The sequence below is a fragment of the Taurulus bubalis genome (genome assembly GCF_910589615.1).
Source record: "Taurulus bubalis genome assembly, chromosome: 5".
NCBI classification, from domain to species: Eukaryota; Metazoa; Chordata; class Actinopteri; order Perciformes; family Cottidae; genus Taurulus; species Taurulus bubalis.
The window spans coordinates 2,476,005-2,497,365 of record NC_136593.1 but is presented as its reverse complement, the minus strand read 5'-3'; the positions used below and the strand labels follow the sequence as shown (position 1 = coordinate 2,497,365).

Genomic DNA, 21,361 nt, shown 5'->3' with positions numbered 1-21,361 from the left:
ACGAATGAAGAAAAGACGTTTGGGAAGACCATGGAGAAAGACTTTCAGTTGGCCTCAAAGAGGTTCAAGCAAACTGTCGGACAAGTTTTGTCAGAAGGTCTTTGCTGCCTGTTGGCATCCAAAGGACCTCCTTGTGAACGAGGCCGTCAAGCTGAAGTTCTTTCAGGAGCCGACTGCCCTCGCTTTCTTGATGACCTTTGGAATAAAATGACAGTTTTCACTTCGTATAAAAAACTACACTGGCAACTATTACTGGAACCAACTATTTAATTGTTCCGCATGCATGACTACGATGGCGGTGTGGCTCTCGGGATGCCGATGTCTGTCAGTCCGCCACTTCGGTGCAGCTCGAAATGTTCAACTATTGGATGGATTGCCATGAATTGTTGTTCAGATATCGGCGGTCCTGATAGGACGAGGACCCCGTCAACAGCAGAGGAAACCCTTCGCTTGTCCTGTAAAAGAACAGGACAGGGTTTGGAACAAGATCTTCGGACATTCGTGGCTCCCAGACGATGAGTCCTTTGGCGATAATAATAATAATAATAGCTAGGATTTATATAGCGCCTTTCATGAAACCCAAGGACGCTTAACAAAGACATAAATAAACCGATACCCTGACTCTTCCTCTCTTGAAAAATATGACGCAATAAATATGACGTAATACGACCGGCATAAAGACAATTATAAAGTGCATAAAGATACACATCACCATGACGCTGCATTAGTGGAGCCCTGAGCTTGTTTCTCTGCTACGAGCCGGTCCGTCTCGGGGTGACGGGAGAAAAAGGCCGAGCCCCGACGTCTGTTGTTTATGTCCAGTCTACTGACTCTACTCCGTACCTTAAACCTTTATGTGCAATCTGTCACTTCAGTAAAACCCGCTTCACAAAGACAGGATGTTGGAATGGAGGCAGGGTTTCAGAGCTTTTTTGGCGATCTCAGTAACTCTGCCTTGATTTTAATCCAGAACACTGAGTTGTAACGGACTTTTAAGTTTCACTTTTGAGGAAACGTGTCACGGGACCTCTTGATGTGTCAAGAGGTTACGTTTGCAGCTACGCACAGACGGATGTATCCGGTCTTTTATCAAAATAAAACATTTTTCCGACTTTTTTTTTGTTTTCTTTATAAATTCTTTCTCTGCGGCCCGGTACCAAGGGGCCCACGGACCGGTACCGGGCCGCGGCCCGGGGGTTGGGGACCGCTGCTCTAATGCAATTAGTGGGCTTAAGTCAGTAGATTTCATATGATGACATTATTGATGATTTTGCATCAATGAAGGCCAGAAAGGTTACGTTTTAGTTTTAGTTTTGGTTTGTGTTTTCTGTTCTTAGTGCAATAGTGTAATAATTAGATTTTCTTTAGTGTGTTTTTACATGTGTGTTTATTTATTCTATATTGTATTTGTATATTATTCTTAATATTTTATATTATTGTATCTCTGCTCTTGTTCATTTTTTTCTATATCTGATTGTATATATATATTTGGCACTTTTATGCAGAATTGTGTTTTTCAAATGTTCTATTGAAGGATTTGTGCAATTGAGAAAATGGATCTATCAATAGATATATAGTTACTTTATTAATCCTGCAATGGGAAATCTTTTTGCTACAGCAGTATTTATGTAAACAGGTATGCAATACAAAATGCACAATATATACAAAATAGAATAGAATAATAAGAAAAACGCACAATATATAAAAAAATAATATATGTAATCATATGTTGTAGTATTCTTTGATTTGACACTCTGCATACATAATTACGTTTTTAGATTCAGATTTAACTTTATCGTCATTGCACAATAGTACAAGTACAAGGGCAACAACATGCAGTTTTATCATCTGACCAGAAGTGCAAACAAGCAGTAAAAGTGCAGTGAAATGCGCTAGATAAATAATAATAATAAATAAAAGAAAAATAACAGTATGAGTAGTATAAGTAGTCCAACAATATAGACAGTAAGACGGGTGGAATGAGATGCAATATATACAGTCTTTAATATCTAATGTAATACGTTACATCGCTGTAATACATATATATTTGTAATTACATAGGACTGAACCCTTCTCCCACCACTGGATGTCTCGTTTTAGCCTTCGCTTCTTATTTTGAACCAACTGGCGCGCCGTAGCTGGAGAGGCGTTGACTGTTGTGGTGGAAAGAAGCTTTTATTTTCCTCTGCTCCCGACAGCCGCCTGTGTGACACATTACGGTATCTCCTTTATTCTGAATTACACCGAAACAGGAGCGGAGCAGCGCGGCAGCAGAGGCTCGTTAGCACCGGAAGACAGCGGCAGGTAGGCCAGGTGTTGCCGTCGGCCGCTCGCGCGCAGTCCGCCGCTGCTAGCTAGCTGCTTGTGTCCCGGTGTTACGGTTTAACAGGCGACCATGTTAACTGGCGACTTTCGGCCGAACGCGTCTCCTGTTGTCGTCGTTACAGCAGATGTTGAGAATACAAGAGAACACGCAGCTGTCCTCGTGAATGCCGCATTGTTTAATTCTGCAGTTCAACGTCTAACCTTCTCGTCTAAAGTCTCTGGTCAAAACAAACCGGACTAGACGTTGTTGAGTCTTTTCTGGGAAACAATCCACGCGAGTGGAAGCGTCGCTTGTTGTTTATGTGTTGAAACAGGAAGTCAGCAAATTGCCTTTCCTTTGAAATAAAGTTGTTACAAATAACACATAATTACTGTGGAGTCTGTTTTGTGCAAATATCTGTCACGTAAATTAACTATAGTCCACGAAAAAAGAAGAGACAAAAGATATACGTTTAATTAACGGGATTCGAACTCATATCATTGGGTGGAAAAGGTCACAGGTCAGTGGCATTACCACTACACCAGGATAGACATAGTGGATTTTCTTGTGGATTTATAATCAAATCATCTACAACACAGTCAGCAGTCACATGTAAACGGCAGAGAGCCACCAGATCAACTTGACTGTATGAGGCAGATCTTTGTGGTGTTGTCATGAGGTGAAAATACACAATGTGGACAATAACGCAAAGGAGGGAACAAGAAAAGCAGAGCCATAAAATTAAGAATTCAACCAGCCAAGAACACAGATGTGAAACAGTTGAGTTCACTTGAATTTAATAAGAGAAATACATTATCACAACACAATATGTAAACATGGTGCACACTCAAGGTGAACGAATAATATTTGATACAAAGAGTTCATTTTTTTTTTCATTCTTGTTAGTTGTAAGGCTGTGATTTATACCACTTAATATGTGAATATGACAAACTTAATATGGCCAATGCCCATCTTTGAACAGATGGTAAACGATCACATATGGGTGTAATGTTTGGGTATTCATACACTTATGACCATATATAATTTTTGATACACATCATAATGTGTTTGACCACATTGACTTTGTCATATATTCACATGGTTTAGGTGTCCCTTAATAAATTCAACTGAACTCAACTGTTTCACATCTGTGTTCTTGGCTGGTTGAATTCTTAATTTTATGGCTCTGCTTTTCTTGTTCCCTCCTTTGCGTTATTGTCCACATTGTGTATTTTCACCTCATGACAACACCACAAAGATCTGCCTCATTCATTTGTAGTTCTACAAAGACGTTGAATGGTCTGATATCAAACAGCTGTCTATTAGTTTGAGAAAGCAGGATATTGTAAAGCGCTCCAGGTCACGTCAACATGCTCCATGGAGTCGCAGTTGGTCAAGTTGATCTGGTGGCTCTCTGCTGTTTAAATGTGACTGCTGACTGTGTTGTAGATGATTTGATTATAAATCCACAAGAAAATCCACTATGTCTATCCTGGTGTAGTGGTAATGCCACTGACCTGTGACCTTTTCTACCCAATGATATGAGTTCGAATCCCGTTAATTAAACGTTTATCTTTTGTGTCTTCTTTTTTCGTGTACTATAGTTAATTTACGTGACAGATATTTGCACAAAACAGACTCCACAGTCATTATGTGTTATTTGTAACAACTTTATTTCAAAGGAAAGGCAATTTGCTGACTTCCTGTTTCAACACATAAACAACAAGCGACGTTTCCACTCGCGTGGATTGTTTCCCAGAAAAGACTCAACAACGTCTAGTCCGGTTTGTTTTGACCAGAGACTTTAGAAGAGAAGGTTAGACGTTGAACTGCAGAATTAAACAATGCGGCATTCACGAGGACAGCTGCGTGTTCTCTTGTATTCTCAACATCTGCTGTAACGACGACAACAGGAGACGCGTTCGGCCGGAAGTCGCCAGTTAACATGGTCGCCTGTTAAACCGTAACACCGGAGCCCGTTAGCCGGCCGGCTACACGGGACAGCCGCTGCCGGGTTGTGGCGCTTTAAACGGGCACGAAGTGACTGAAGCACGGCCTCCGCCTGGTCCGGTTCAGTGTTCTATGTAAAGAAAAGGACACTTCATGTTGGTGCTAAAGTTAGCAAACTGTGGCTAAACATACATGTTTATATAGCTACAGTGTCCTACTATATGCTAGGTTATATATATGTAAATATATATACATGTTTAAATAGCTACAGTGTCCTACTATATGCTAGGTTATATATATGTAAATATATATACATGTTTATATAGCTACAGTGTCCTACTATATGCTAGGCTATATATATGTAAATATATATACATGTTTATATAGCTACAGTGTCCTACTATATGCTAGGTTATATATATGTAAATATATATACATGTTTATATAGCTACAGTGTCCTACTATATGCTAGGTTATATATATGTAAATATATATACATGTTTAAATAGCTACAGTGTCCTACTATATGCTATTTATGTATGTGTGTGTGTGTGTGTGTGTGTATATATATATATATATATATATATATATAGCTTTTTCATTAAGACAAGATGTAACCTAATGTTGTCCTTTAACTTCAGGTTACTGACTAAAAGCAGTAGCAGTACACAAGTGTTCTCAGGTTTGTGTAGTTAAAGTATCAGCAGTAAAAGTACACAAGTATTATAAGTTAACGTATCAGTAGTAAAAGTACACAAGTAGTATAAGCTTCATGTAGTAAAAGTATCAGCAGTAAAAGTACACAAGTATTATTAGCTTCATGTAGTAAAAGTACACAAGTGTTATAAGCTTTGTGTAGTTAACGTACCAGCAGTAAAAGTACACAAGTATTATGAGCTTCATGTGTATTTCCCCCCTGCAGGTGTTCGGTCCAGGTGTCCAGGTGTCCAGTGACTCCAGTCAGCATGAGCTCTAAAGGAGGAGGCACCGCTCTGACCCGCCGCAACTACAGACTGGCTTCAGACACAGACAAACCCAGAGCCACAGGTGAGACCTGCTGCTGCAAGACTCTGTGTGTACCTGTCACAACAACAACAGATTGATTTACTTCTAACAGCACAAGATGCAGGTACAGGTACAAACACAAGGGGATGAAGACACATGTGAGATGAGGGTACAGACACAGGTGAGATGAAGACACAGGTGAGATGATGACACAGGTACAGACACAGGTGAGATGAAGACACAGGTGAGATGAAGACACAGGTGAGATGATGACACAGGTACAGACACAGGTGAGATGAAGACACAGGTGAGATGAAGACACATGTACAGACACAGGTGAGATGAAGACACAAGTGAGATGATGACACAGGTGAGATGATGACACAGGTACAGACACAGTTTAGATGAAGACACAGGTGAGATGAAGACACAGGTGAGACAAGGACACAGGTACAGACACAAGTGAGATGAGGACACATGTACAGACACAGGTGAGATGAGGACACATGTACAGACACAGGTGAGATGAGGACACAGGTACAGACACAGGTGAGATGAGGACACATGTACAGACACAGGTGAGATGAGGACACATGTACAGACACAGGTGAGATGAGGACACAGGTACAGACACAGGTGAGATGAGGACACATGTACAGACACAGGTGAGATGAGGACACATGTACAGACACAGGTGAGATGAAGACACATGTACAGACACAGGTGAGATGAGGACACATGTACAGACACAGGTGAGATGAGGACACATGTACAGACACAGGTGAGATGAAGACACATGTACAGACACAGGTGAGATGAGGACACAGGTACAGACACAGGTGAGATGAGGACACAGGTACAGACACAGGTGAGATGAAGACACATGTACAGACACAGGTGAGATGAGGACACAGGTACAGACACAGGTGAGATGAGGACACATGTACAGACACAGGTGAGATGAGGACACAGGTACAGACACAGGTGAGATGAGGACACAGGTACAGACACAGGTGAGATGAGGACACAGGTACAGACACAGGTGAGATGAGGACACAGGTACAGACACAGGTGAGATGAGGACACAGGTACAGACACATTGTTGGGTTAATGATTGTCTCTCTGTCTGTCAGGTATCGTGAACGAGAAGTTGCTGAGTGACTACCTGCACCATGTGTTTCCCTCCACCAAACCGGGGCCTGCGCTGGCCTCCCTCAGGTAACACCTGTCCTCTCTCACCTCACTTTGCATCGTCTAACTGAATCTCTGTGCTTTCAACACTCGGATTTGCTTTTATTTGACCGGGTATCTGAGCTGTGTTCAGGGACTTCAGGCTTTTATTGTGAAAGCCGTTGCAGGAAATGCTTTAATATTTGCTGTTCTTCGAGACATGGACACGTCCTCTGAACCGTCCCCTCTAGCGCCACCATGAGGTCCACATGTGTGGTGAAATGTCTCAACATCTAGTGTGTGGAAACCTGTCGGATAAACAAATGTGTTTATCAGTTTGAATTTCTTCCCGGCGTGTTGAGCAACAAATGATAACGAGGTCACAGCTGGTGTCCATGGACTGTTTTTAAAAAGTGGACCAAGGCTCTCTGATTCTGTTCTGGCCGTCGCCGTCAATCACCTTGTAGCCCCGCCCTAAAGCGTCCCCTGCTGTATTGAAGAAGACTTGAAACTAGAGATTGAGACTGGTGTGTTTGTTTTTTTACCCCCTTAAATCTGCAGAACATGATGTGTAGGATACCAGGATGACAATAGTCCAATTTAAAACAAACATTTCACCTGAAACACATCCAGACACGGCGCTGTGGAGGAAAGTCTGGCGACGCGACACCACAGCTGTTGAAACTCAGTACATTCATCTGTGTATTTACCCGAGTGTTGTACCCTGACACGGCTTCTTTCCTTAAGCCAGACAGATTCATGTTACCCCCCCAGCAGCTCTATACATAGACACACACACACACACACACACACACACACACACACACACACACACACACACACACACACACACACACACACACACACACACTGTGTTTCTCGTGTTGACGAGGTCTGAAGGCCACACAGACGAGCTGATGTGTAAAAATAAAGCCACCCTCACTCTGGTAAACTGGAACCACTGAAACTGGCACATACAAAGACAACTATAATTATGTCTCATGACTTTAATACTTAATTATATCACTGACTGTAATGCTTTTCTAGAACCCATGAAAGAGTGATACGCTTTCATGCCCTGTTTGAGTATGACCTCTTGATTGTGTATGTTTTTTCATGCTGAAATTCTTTTCCGAAATTGAGGTTTCAAAAGCGTAGGACACACAGTTTCAAAAAATAAATAAAATAACTTTTTTTTTTTTTTTTTTTTTAAAGGATGGTTTTCCCATATTTCTCCTTTTTTGTTGTTGTTGGCTTTACTCCTAATCATGCAGTCCCTGTTTCCTCTTCCTGTTCCTGCAGGAAGCCTCTTGGCTTCCAGGATCTCGGCGCTCACCTGGAGAGACTGTTGTCCGAGGGAGAACCCGCTGAGGACAGCAGAGGTAAAGTTCACGTCTCCTCCTGCTCGCTCTGTGCTCAAAAAACATTATTTAACAACATCCGTTTATTGATTGGGAAAATTGCTTTAGAAATACAGCAAAACAAATACACAGACAACAAATGCACGAAAAAAATGTAAGAAAATTGCTTTCAATTGCTTTATTTAAAATGTTAATAATCCTCCTTTTAAAACTGTGACGCCGTCTGACAAAAGTTTACGTTTGACAAGTTGACAAAAGCTCAGTTTGGGTTATGAAGGTATATTTGGGCTTTATACGCAAACACACAAAAAATAATTGAGAGCAAATTTCTGGTTTGTAAGTAAGTTATTTGTTAGTTTTGTTTATGAAAGTAGAATTCTTGGCTGTTAAATGTTTTTACTTACAAACCAGAAATTTACTCTCAAAACATTTTTGGGTGCGTAATAAAGCAGGGTTCTTACGGTCACGGAAAACCTGGAAAAGTCATGGAATTTTAAAATGGTTATTTCCATGAAAATGATCCCCAAAGTTTAGTAAAAGTCATGTAAATGTGTTATATTCATGTGTTCATGTAAATGTGTTATATTCATGTGTTCATGTAAATGTGTTACATTCATGTGTTCATGTAAATGTGTTATATTCATGTGTTCATGTAAATGTGTTACATTCATGTGTTCATGACGTTCATTTACGCTGAGTTTGAAATAATGAATATGCTTTTAAAAGAAAGACTCAAAATATAAGCAGGCATACATACAGGCATCTATATAAATGATTATTCTTTTAATCAAACTATTGTCTCATTCATTTGAGTCATTTAAGGTTTACTGTATGCTTTGTGTTCTCACTGTTAGTTTAAATACTACATTTAAAAATCGTGATCGTCACACAGAAACTGAACAAGATGTTTACGGTGTTTGAATCGTCCGTCTGCAGATCAGCCCGTTGAAGGTCGTCTGGGTCCTCAGCCGGTCGTCCTGGATCACACCAGCGGCTTCGAAGGACTTCTCTTCGTGGACGACGACCTGCTGGGGGTGAGATCAAGATCTGTGTTTTATTAGACCTTCCACGCCTTCCTGCATCAGAGGAAATACTTTACTGGACGATTCATTCGTAAACACACGATTCTGAAGCGAGAGAAACGTCTCCGTGAGGATTTAATGGAGATGAGTTCGAGGGAAACTGATCAGTCAGCTGACAACAGAAGATTTAGATTTAAAGCCTCCAGCTGTCTGTTTCGTTTTAATGACTATACATATATAATGTTCAAGAGAATAACAGAGCTCATGGTGTTTTGAAACGTACATTTAAAGACACTGAACCTGTGAGATTGATTCTGTATTTCAGTTCAAGTATCTGGGAACTGTCAGCGATGAGTTCTCTGATTTAAGCCCCACATCCGTAGACTCGTTCACTGCCGACATTTTCTGTCGCTACCTTGCTAATTCCACCGCGCTTTCATTAGCAATGAAAGCGCGGTGGAATTAGCAAGGTAGCTAGCTAACTATTCAAATGTAACGACTGAATGCTCCGTCATCTGCACGCCGTGGTCGCTATCACGCGAAAAAGTGATAACTTTTGTGCTGAATCGTTGTTGTATTTTTAACCAGTGATTAGCAAGCTAGCTAAGTAGCTAGCCTCCCACTAGCTAGCTTCCTAATCCCACCACGCTTCACTGGTATCAGCAACATTCTCTTTGCATCTCTGAAAAGCTTCGCTAGAGCCTCGAATCACAGTTCATCTTCTCAAATGTGGCACACAACAACAACAACAACAACAACAGCAACAACAACAACAACAGCAACAACAACAGCAACAACAACAACAACAGCAACAACAACAACAGCAACAACAACAACAGCAGCAACAACAACAACAACAGCAACAACAACAACAGCAACAGCAACAACAACAGCAACAACAACAGCAACAACAACAACAACAGCAACAACAACAACAACAACAGCAGCAACAGCAACAACAACAACAACAGCAGCAACAACAACAACAACAACAGCAACAACAACAACAGCAGCAGCAGCAACAGCAACAACAACAGCAACAACAGCAACAACAACAACAGCAGCAGCAACAACAACAACAACAACAACAACAACAGCAGCAGCAGCAGCATTCAACGGGGTCTTTAAGGGTCTTTACTTACATCTTCACAAGGAGCCCTGAGATTTATTCAACTTATCCAGGACCCAAGGGTGGGAAAACATGATCAGGGATGATGAAAAATACATTTTGAGACAGACGGTAGACCATGCCTGATTTAAATTAATGAATACAACTGTAACATTAATCTCTGACAAAGTTGTCTCGACTGAATTAAGACTTCAGCTGTTAAACAACCTCCTGCATCATGGCGAGTTGGTTCTCTCTGGATCTAAAATGACGTGCGGGCACATCTGGCCGTCGATGTTTCAGACGTCATATTTCATTTTAAATTGCTATTAGTGTGTTTTTGTGTCTGGATAACTTTTGCTGTGTCTTGACTGGAACGCATTTGAAAAATAGATCTCAATAAGACTCTCCTGGTTAAATAACTAAAGTAAAATGCTTTAATCCATCACGTTGTTGTTGTTGTGCAGGATTATAATCGATGGCAGCGAGAAGGTAGTATAGGAGATAGTATAGGAGTTCCTGCATTAAATGTGTTTCAATGGTTTCGATTCTAATTCTTCTTTCTGTGTTTTAGGTCATCGGCCACAGCAACTTCAGCTCCATCAGAGCCACCACGTGTGTTTACAAAGGTGAGTCCTGTCCAGAGGACCTTCTCTCATGGTTAACGTGGTTTAATAATGAACCCAAAGTACTTCTCAGTCCTCGTCTTTACCGACGGCGCCGTGCGGCTGCATCAGAATAACGTTTAGTGTCCTTACACAACATTTATTACTTATTGTTTCTGCAGGGAAATGGGCCTACGAGGTGCTGATCTCCTCCCAGGGTCTGATGCAGATCGGGTGGTGTACACTCAACTGTCGCTTCAACCAGGAGGTGCACACACACACACACACACACACACACACACACACACACTGCTCGATATTCTCATGTTCACAAAATCTGTTGTCAATCATACTAAAAATGAAAATAAATTGCAACCTGAAACATTGTGTGTGTGTGTGTGTGTGTGCTGTATATTGTGTGTGTGTGTGTGTCTCAGGAGGGCGTTGGCGACACTCCGGACTCTTACGCCTACGACGGGAACCGAGTGAGAAAGTGGAACGTGACGACGACTAACTACGGAAAGGTGAACGAGGCGCCGGACTCTAAATCTCAGACGTTCCTCTTCAGACTTCGTTTGCTTCTCTTCTGTCGCCTCGGTGCTGACGGCCGGTTGTGTGGTTGTGTGTTTGTGTGTTTGTGTGTCCTCAGTCGTGGGCGGCCGGAGACATCGTCAGCTGCTTGATCGACCTGGACGAGGGAACCATCACATTCTGCTTGTAAGTAAATGAACTCTATTCAGTTGTGAGCTGTTTACTCTTTAAAGCCTCAGTTCAACATTTAGTGAAATGCTCTACTTCACGTTGACACCACTCCCATGCCGGTACTTAGCTTAGCTTAGCTTAGCATACAGCCTGGAAACGAGGGGAAGCGGCTAGCCCGGCTCATTCCAAAGGTAACAAACACACAAAGCTTCAGTGTGAAAACGACATGTCAGGATTTTACAGGTGATTTTGTGCAACTTCCTGCTGGTTGCATGAATAAATAATTATAATAATAATAAATAAATAATCCATCACCTCCGCAGAACCACAGCATGCCACGTGTACACTTTAGTTTTTGGACAATTTAAAGGAACCGGATACAAGAGTGAGCTTCAGAGGAGCTGGGAGGTGGAGTTTGTTACCTTTGGACAGAGCAAGGCTAGCTTGTTTCCCCTTGTTTCCGGTCTTTATGCTAAGCTAAGCTAACCTACTGCTGGCTGTAGCTTCATCTTTACTGTACAGACGTGAGAGTGGCATCAATCTGAACACACAACCCTGTCTATACGTATACCGATATATACAAAAAAAACATATCCGTCCACACTAGAATGCTAACGCTAATCCCAAATGCTCAATGGCAATAACCACGAATACGTCCAATACCAGAGAAGAAGATGTGGAGGGAACTTCTTTTGGCGTTATTTACAATTCAAACAATAGTATTTAATCATGTATTTATTCATATGTATTTGACTCCTCTTTCTGGGACACGGCTCAAGGTGCTTTGGTGAAAAATTATACCTTCGTTGTTGTTTGGCACGAATTGAGGCACGAATGTCATTGTCAAGCTCCTCTTTCCACGTCGACAGGTCTACGGGTACAAAGAAACCCGAGTTTTGAAAAGTATACACCTCAGAAGGAGTTTAAAAATATATACATAAAAACTCTCTTTTTGCGCGTGAACGAGAGGCTGAAGCATAGAAGAAAGTTTCAATTTTCAACGAAATATTCGTATAGTTTTTAGTTTTAGAAAAGGACTTAAATGTCGATCTAGCAATTGACTGACATGCAGTATAATTACAGGATAAAATGTGAAGGAAAAGTACAGGAGAATGTCAAAATAAAGTTTTTTTTTTATGTTTTCTTTGTACTTTGCACGTCAATAGATTTTCCTCAAACTGTTGTTTTTGTCATGAATACTTTAACAAAAATACTGCGATGTGATAAAAGCAACAACATTCGTAACAAGGTGAATCAACCAATCAATTATGTCTACATTCGTAAGGAGTGGAAAACTTTATTTCTCCTTTCAACATTGACAAAGTTTGAGTTTTGTGTATTCGTGTCGGCCCCGGAGTGTAAAAGTCAGCAGCACCCATATTGTGTCTAAGTTGGTTTGCTCCATGTCTCTTTTGTGTGTCTTCACACTGTGTGTGTGTGTGTGTGTGTGTGTGTGTGTGTGTGCTCAGGAACGGCCAGTCCCTGGGCACGGCGTTCACCAACATTAAGATGGGTCCGGGCGTCGCCTACTTTCCGGCCATCAGCCTCTCCTTTAAAGAGTCGGTGGCTTTTAACTTCGGCAGCAGACCGCTCAGATATCCTTTTTCAGTCCGCAGCCGGCGGCGTTTCCTCTTCGTTTCATACGTTGGAAATGGAGAAACTTAACACACCTCTTCCTGGTTTACCTGGTCAGTGTTGGTCTTTAACCTGAGTGTGATCACGTACCCGGTGGACGGCTACCTGCCCCTCCAGAACCCCCCGACGACAGACCTGATGAAGGCTCACAAGCTGCTGGGCTACATCAAGAATGTCCTCTCCACGTCCATCGACGCACAGGTAGGAACAGGTGTTCTGTACACAGGTAGGAACAGGTGTTCTGTACACAGGTAGGAACAGGTGTTCTGTACACAGGTAGGAACAGGTGTTCTGTACACAGGTAGGAACAGGTGTTCTGTACACAGGTGGTAACAGGTGTTCTGTACACAGGTGGTAACAGGTGTTCTGTACACAGGTAGGAACAGGTGTTCTGTACACAGGTAGGAACAGGTGTTCTGTACACAGGTGGTAACAGGTGTTCTGTATACAGGTGGGAACAGGTGGTCTTTACACAGGTAGGAACAGGTGTTCTGTACACAGGTAGGAACAGGTGTTCTGTACACAGGTAGGAACAGTTGGTCTGTACACAGGTAGGAACAGGTGACCTTTACACAGGTAGGAACAGGTGTTCTGTACACAGGTAGGAACAGTTGGTCTGTACACAGGTAGGAACAGGTGTTCTGTACACAGGTGGTGACAGGTGTTCTGTACACAGGTGGTAACAGGTGTTCTGTACACAGGTGGTGACAGGTGTTCTGTACACAGGTGGTAACAGGTGTTCTGTACACAGGTGGTAACAGGTGTTCTGTATACAGGTGGGAACAGGTGGTCTTTACACAGGTAGGAACAGGTGGTCTTTACACAGGTAGGAACAGGTGTTCTGTACACAGGTAGTAACAGGTGTTCTGTACACAGGTGGTAACAGGTGTTCTGTATACAGGTGGGAACAGGTGGTCTTTACACAGGTAGGAACAGGTGGTCTTTACACAGGTAGGAACAGGTGTTCTGTACACAGGTAGTAACAGGTGTTCTGTACACAGGTGGTAACAGGTGTTCTGTACACAGGTAGGAACAGGTGTTCTGTACACAGGTGGGAACAGGTGTTCTGTACACATGTGGTAACAGGTGGTCTGTACACAGGTAGGAACAGGTGTTCTGTACACAGGTAGGAACAGGTGTTCTGTACACAGGTAGGAACAGTTGGTCTGTACACAGGTAGGAACAGGTGACCTTTACACAGGTAGGAACAGGTGTTCTGTACACAGGTAGGAACAGTTGGTCTGTACACAGGTAGGAACAGGTGACCTTTACACAGGTAGGAACAGGTGTTCTGTACACAGGTAGGAACAGGTGTTCTGTACACAGGTAGGAACAGGTGTTCTGTACACAGGTAGGAACAGTTGTTCTGTATACAGGTAAGAACAGGTGTTCTGTACACAGGTGGTAACAGGTGTTCTGTACACAGGTGGTAACAGGTGTTCTGTATACAGGTAGGAACAGGTGTTCTGTACACAGGTGGTAACAGGTGTTCTGTACACAGGTGGTAACAGGTGTTTTGTATACAGGTGTGAACAGGTGGTCTTTACACAGGTAGGAACAGGTGGTCTTTACACAGGTAGGAACAGGTGTTCTGTACACAGGTGGTAACAGGTGTTCTGTACACAGGTAGGAACAGGTGGTCTGTACACAGGTGGTAACAGGTGTACTGTACACAGGTAGGAACAGTTGTTCTGTATACAGGTAAGAACAGGTGTTCTGTACACAGGTGGTAACAGGTGTTCTGTACACAGGTGGTAACAGGTGTTCTGTATACAGGTAGGAACAGGTGTTCTGTACACAGGTGGTAACAGGTGTTCTGTACACAGGTGGTAACAGGTGTTTTGTATACAGGTGTGAACAGGTGGTCTTTACACAGGTAGGAACAGGTGGTCTTTACACAGGTAGGAACAGGTGTTCTGTACACAGGTGGTAACAGGTGTTCTGTACACAGGTAGGAACAGGTGGTCTGTACACAGGTGGTAACAGGTGTACTGTACACAGGTAGGAACAGTTGTTCTGTATACAGGTAAGAACAGGTGTTCTGTACACAGGTGGTAACAGGTGTTCTGTACACAGGTGGTAACAGGTGTTCTGTATACAGGTAGGAACAGGTGTTCTGTACACAGGTGGTAACAGGTGTTCTGTACACAGGTGGTAACAGGTGTTCTGTATACAGGTAGGAACAGGTGTTCTGTACACAGGTGGTAACAGGTGTTCTGTACACAGGTGGTAACAGGTGTTCTGTATACAGGTGTGAACAGGTGGTCTTTACACAGGTAGGAACAGGTGGTCTTTACACAGGTAGGAACAGGTGTTCTGTACACAGGTGGTAACAGGTGTTCTGTACACAGGTAGGAACAGGTGGTCTGTACACAGGTGGGAACAGGTGTTCTGTACACAGGTGGGAACAGGTGTCCTGTGCAGTAAATGACTGTATATTAGATTAAACGAGTTGTAACCGTCCGCTAACGGAGAGCATCAGCCGGGTTCTCCTGTTCCTGTGAACGTACCGTTGCCTCTCCGTCTGAATGACTGCTGTGTTGCTGTCCGGCTGCAGGAGGACCGGCTGCTGGAGAAGGACTGCTCCGCCTGGAGGCTCCACGGAGAACCCACAGTCCTCGTCACCCTGGCTCACATCTTCAACCACTTCGCTCCACTCATGGTATATATATATATATTTATATATATAGCTTCATTTAAAGGGACCATGTACAGTTAAAACATACATGTCACCATTTGATGCAATGTACCAGATTGTAGCTTCAGCTAATTTGCATCTTGGCAGATCATAACAAACATAAATAAAGACAAACAGTACAGGATGAAAGACACAATACAACATTATATGTGGTGAGAAGAACACACAATACACACAATACAAAGATACAGTACAGCACATTAAAAGTAAGTCATAATAGTGACACGACTTCCTTTCTTTGTGGTCTTCTGGTCGCCTGACCATGTTCAGATGGTTCCATTTCTTTATGTGCATTTGACCCCCAAAAGGTAAACATCTATACTTAATAGTTGTTGTTGTTTACAGTGTAAAGTGTACCTGGTGGAGGACGTGCTGATGAACTTCCTGTTGGGCATTCTGGAGGGAGGCGGCTCAGTAGATGAACATCAGCTCATACAGCAGCTCCTGGACCTCTTCTGGCTCCTGATGGAGGTAAACACACCCAAACCAGTCAAAACCAGTTTTCACAACAAAGTGTACCTGAAGAAAGTGACAGGGGTCAAAGGTCGCAGTGCCAAACAAATGTTTTATCGTCTTTTCCACAAGACAGAACAAGACACATCAAAAAGTACATATTTCAAATAGATATCAGTGGCATGTTTTGTTGTTTACTGACCGTTTCTCAGCAGAAATAACAACAACAGGGACACTTTTGATTAATTCAACTGAGGGATTCTACACTTTATCTACTACTACTGTTTATTTGTTAATCTCATTGGTCGTAGCTGTCATTGCTTTACTTTTAGTTGAGTAAGCCACGTTTTCTTTTATCGCCATTTGATTCTAGTTGTCTGCGTTTGTTGTGCAATGCTCCTCGGCACGAAATGAGGGCTCTCCCTCAGTGTGTTCTTAAATAAAATAAAACAGACAAAACAGGGAAAGTAGCAGCTGAGTTAATGACACATCTTTAGGATAACTAACTATACAAGTACGCGCTGACTCACAGCGGCCTGATGGCTACTGAACACGCCTGACACGAGCAAAGCATTTTCACTTTTTACTATCCAAGTTTTCTGATTTCTCCTCTTTGTTCAACGTCTGTCTGTCCCTATGTCTGTCTGTCTGTCTGTCTGTCTGTCTGTCCCTCTGTCTGTCTGTCTGTCCCTCTGTCTGTCTGTCCCTCTGTCTGTCTGTCTGTCTGTCCCTCTGTCTGTCTGTCTGTCTGTCTGTCCCTCTGTCTGTCTGTCTGTCTGTCTGTCCCTCTGTCTGTCTGTCTGTCTGTCTGTCTGTCCCTCTGTCTGTCCCTCTGTCTGTCTGTCCCTCTGTCTGTCCCTCTGTCTGTCTGTCTGTCTGTCTGTCTGTCTGTCCCTCTGTCTGTCCCTCTGTCTGTCTGTCCCTCTGTCTGTCCCTCTGTCTGTCTGTCTGTCTGTCTGTCTGTCTGTCCCTCTGTCTGTCTGTCTGTCTGTCCGTCTGTCCCTCTGTCTGTCCCTCTGTCTGTCCCTCTGTCTGTCTGTCTGTCTGTCTGCAGGACTATGAAGTGAACGAGTGTCTGAAGCAGCTGATGATGTCGCTGCTGAGAGCTTACCGCTTCTCCCCCATCATCCCTGATCTGGGCTTCCAGGTAGGACCCTGATCAGTGATTTTTACTTTTAACAGACATTACATGCTGTATATTGTGGTGTTAGTACTTTCTTGAAAGTAATTTCTGGTCTTTGAATCCCTCCTGACTGCAGTGAAGTGTTTTCATGTTCAGTCTCTGACTTCAATGCGTTTCAGATCCACTACCTGCGCTTGACGACGGCCATCCTGCACCACGAGAAGTCCAGGAAGTACCTGCTCAACAACGTCTTATATCCTCCTGCCTCTTAAAGGGACAGTACGGGTCTTTTTGAAGCGTGTTTGCACAAGCTGCTTCTGCACAGAGTTCAGACGGGAGCAAACCATGTGCTGCTGTGGACGTATGTTAGACGTCTAGAGGAATCAATATCACTTTAAGTGTACTCTATATTTAGAATATTTGTACTGCTTTACCTCGCTGTCGGGCGGACATTGGTGACGAGGAACGCTCTCCTTATAGCCGCCAGACTGCATTAGAAAAAACTGTCATTTTAACACGTAAGTTGCCTGGATCGGCTAGTTTGATGGTGCTATTGTGTGATGTTAAACACCAAGATATCAGGACAATCTAATGTTGTCAGCGGTCCCCCTGAATATAGAATTAGAAAATAAATATAGATACACGTGACAGTAGATGTATTTTTAATCGTAGGTGAAAGAGAAAGCTAATGGGCTGTTTTTAGTCTTGGTTGAAGGCAAAATTCCTGAATCTGAGTTTGTGTTTAAATGAAGCCACAATAATAATAACTAATAGTAAATAGTAATGTATTTTCTGTAGTTATCTGTTAATCTCCTGAGATGTGCAGTGAACATTTAGGGAAACCCGATGAACTCTGGGATGCCTCGTAGATTCATTTACTCTTCTTCAGGGCAGTCGTCTTCATCTATTTAAAGGTTTTACTAAAACCAGCGCAGACTTCTGAAATGACTCCAGTCTGGATTTAAAAAAGTGTGAGTCTGTTTCCAGAGAGGAGTCAGTACAGAATACGCTTCCCGTCTCGACTCGGGGGCTGAAACACATCGTCACTATTCCCCTTAACAGAAGTTCACGTTCGATGTTCTGCGCTCAGTCGTGTTTTTCTACATCAAGACCCCTCTGAGAGTGAAGGAGGCGGGGCTAGAGGAGCTCATCCCGACCACCTGGTGGCCCACGCACTTCGACAAGGAGGTAAGGGCCCGACCTCGGGCGACTTGAGCCTCAACGGGACACAAATACTTTCAGGAGTAAATCTACGATGTTTATTAGAGCTGTGGCAGAAGATGCACATGTTTCAAATAAATAAAATATTGTTGATGGACGTAGTTTACGATTAAACAAATAAATACAAAAGCTTTATTTAGTCAGAAGCAACAATTCCTGTAGTTTTATTTATTGAGTGCTGACGGAGCATTATTTCAGAGATATGTTCATATTGTTATGTCTAATAATCTGAAGGTTAAAGAGAGATCAGGTTAATTCACGGTCTAAATTGTACTTTTGGACTTTCTCTCCGGTTTTGTCTTCTTTTTTTTTATGATTAATGTATTGCCGTCTTACAGCAACTCGCATTTATTTTTTTAACCTAGAAAGTTAGATATTTGGGGTTTTGTCCAATGACGACTGCGGTGAAGGCAGATAAGGCCGACTAATAATTTTATTTGCAGGATTCTTACTTTCATGGAAAACCTGGAAAAGTCATGGAATTTTAAAATGGTTATTTCCAGGCCTGGAAATGTCCTTGGTAAAAATTAAAGGTCATGGAAATTTGGTAAAAATAAGGTCATGGAAATTTGGTAAAAAATTGTCATGGAAATTTGGTAAAAAATAATCATGGACATTTGGTAAAAAATAAAGTCATGGAAATTTGGAAAAAAATAAAAAGTCATGGAAATTTGGTAAAAAAAATAAAAAGTCATGGAAATTTGGTGAAAAATAAAAAGTCATGGAAATTTGGTGAAAAATAAAAAGTCATGGAAATTTGGTAAAAATAAAGTCATGGAAATTTGGTGAAAAATAAAGTCATGGAAATTTGGTAAAAAATTAAAGGTCATGGAAATTTGGTAAAAAATTAAAGGTCATGGAAATTTGGTAGAAATAAAGTCATGGAAATTTGGTGACAAATAAAGTCATGGAAATTTGGTGAAAAATAAAGTCATGGAAATTTGGTAAAAAATTAAAGGTCATGGAAATTTGGTAAAAAATTAAAGGTCATGGAAATTTGGTAAAAATAAAGTCATGGGAATTTGGTGAAAAATTAAAGGTCATTGAAATTTGGTAAAAAATTAAAGGTCATGGAAATTTGGTAGAAATAAAGTCATGGAAATTTGGTAAAAAATAAAGTCATGGAAATTTGGTAAAAATTAAAAGTCATGGAAATTTGGTGAAAAATAAAGTCATGGAAATTTGGTGAAAAATAAAGTCATGGAAATTTGGTAAAAAATTAAAGTCATGGAAATTTGGTAAAAATTAAAAGTCTTGGAAATTTGGTAAAAATAAAGTCATGGAAATTTGGTGAAAAATTAAAGGTCATTGAAATTTGGTAAAAAATTAAAGGTCATGGAAATTTGGTAGAAATAAAGTCATGGAAATTTGGTGAAAAATAAAAAGTCATGGAAATTTGGTACAAATAAAGTCATGGAAATTTGGTGAAAAATAAAAAGTCATGGAAATTTGGTAAAAAATAAAAAGTCATGGAAATTTGGTAAAAAATAAAAAGTCATGGAAATTTGGTGAAAAATTTAAGGTCATGGAAATTTGGTAGAAATAAAGTCATGGAAATTTGGTGACAAATAAAGTCATGGAAATTTGGTAAAAAATTAAAGGTCATGGAAATTTGGTAAAAAATTAAAGGTCATGGAAATTTGGTAGAAATAAAGTCATGGAAATTTGGTGACAAATAAAGTCATGGAAATTTGGTGAAAAATAAAGTCATGGAAATTTGGTAAAAAATTAAAGGTCATGGAAATTTGGTAAAAAATTAAAGGTCATGGAAATTTGGTAAAAATAAAGTCATGGGAATTTGGTGAAAAATTAAAGGTCATTGAAATTTGGTAAAAAATTAAAGGTCATGGAAATTTGGTAGAAATAAAGTCATGGAAATTTGGTAAAAAATAAAGTCATGGAAATTTGGTAAAAATTAAAAGTCATGGAAATTTGGTGAAAAATAAAGTCATGGAAATTTGGTGAAAAATAAAGTCATGGAAATTTGGTAAAAAATTAAAGTCATGGAAATTTGGTAAAAATTAAAAGTCTTGGAAATTTGGTAAAAATAAAGTCATGGAAATTTGGTGAAAAATTAAAGGTCATTGAAATTTGGTAAAAAATTAAAGGTCATGGAAATTTGGTAGAAATAAAGTCATGGAAATTTGGTGAAAAATAAAAAGTCATGGAAATTTGGTACAAATAAAGTCATGGAAATTTGGTGAAAAATAAAAAGTCATGGAAATTTGGTAAAAAATAAAAAGTCATGGAAATTTGGTAAAAAATAAAAAGTCATGGAAATTTGGTGAAAAATTTAAGGTCATGGAAATTTGGTAGAAATAAAGTCATGGAAATTTGGTGACAAATAAAGTCATGGAAATTTGGTAAAAATTAAAAGTCATGGAAATGTCATGGAGATCCAGTCATGGAGATCCAGTCATGGAGATCCAGTCATGGAGATCCAGTGGTCAGAATGTGTAATGAACTGCGTTCGTCTCTCAGGGGAAAGACGAGCGGGAGCCCAAAGACGAGAGCGCAGACGAGCGTCTGAGGCGGAGGGCGTACGAGAGAGGCTGCCAGAGGCTGAAGAAGAGGATCGAAGGTGAAGCTTTCCTTTCCTTGAAGGTCCAACTCGGTTTCTTTATTCCACAAACGTCAAACCGGCCTCACAGCTTCTGCGTCACATCGTCTGCAAAGAGTTTTTTCTGTAGTTTAAATACGTTGGAGAGAACTTTAGATTTAGTTTAGTGATTTACAGCCGGATGTCTGTGTGACCTCAGCTCATCTCTAGGGAATGAAACTAACCTCCAACCAGCAAGAGCACATTTACTAAATACTATGCCTGAGCACAGAGTGGAGGTACTTGTACTTTACTTGAGTATTTACTTTTCATTCCATTTTCTACTTCTGCTCCAATACAGCTTACAAAGAATAGTACCTTTACTTGTAACAAAGTACTTTTACTGTGGTATTAGTACTTTAACTTGCAACAAAGTATTTTTACTGTGTGGTATTAGTACTTTA

General features: G+C 41.1%; 1 protein-coding gene across 1 annotated transcript in view; it reads left to right on the top strand.

Moving 5' to 3' along the window:
- Positions 1-5,207: 5,207 nt before the first annotated feature.
- rnf123 (ring finger protein 123) overlaps positions 5,208-21,361 on the top strand; it is a 95,046-nt gene continuing 78,892 nt past the window's right edge. Inside the window, exons 1-16 of the mRNA XM_079218995.1 lie at positions 5,208-5,302; positions 6,394-6,478; positions 7,733-7,812; positions 8,728-8,825; positions 10,496-10,550; positions 10,709-10,794; positions 10,964-11,050; positions 11,176-11,243; positions 12,698-12,836; positions 12,963-13,064; positions 15,421-15,525; positions 15,907-16,032; positions 17,069-17,161; positions 17,317-17,385; positions 18,203-18,325; positions 20,840-20,939. Of these exons, the coding sequence (XP_079075121.1) occupies positions 5,221-5,302; positions 6,394-6,478; positions 7,733-7,812; positions 8,728-8,825; positions 10,496-10,550; positions 10,709-10,794; positions 10,964-11,050; positions 11,176-11,243; positions 12,698-12,836; positions 12,963-13,064; positions 15,421-15,525; positions 15,907-16,032; positions 17,069-17,161; positions 17,317-17,385; positions 18,203-18,325; positions 20,840-20,939 (1,498 nt within the window). The 5' untranslated portion in view covers positions 5,208-5,220. The remainder of the gene's footprint in view (positions 5,303-6,393; positions 6,479-7,732; positions 7,813-8,727; positions 8,826-10,495; positions 10,551-10,708; positions 10,795-10,963; positions 11,051-11,175; positions 11,244-12,697; positions 12,837-12,962; positions 13,065-15,420; positions 15,526-15,906; positions 16,033-17,068; positions 17,162-17,316; positions 17,386-18,202; positions 18,326-20,839; positions 20,940-21,361) is intronic.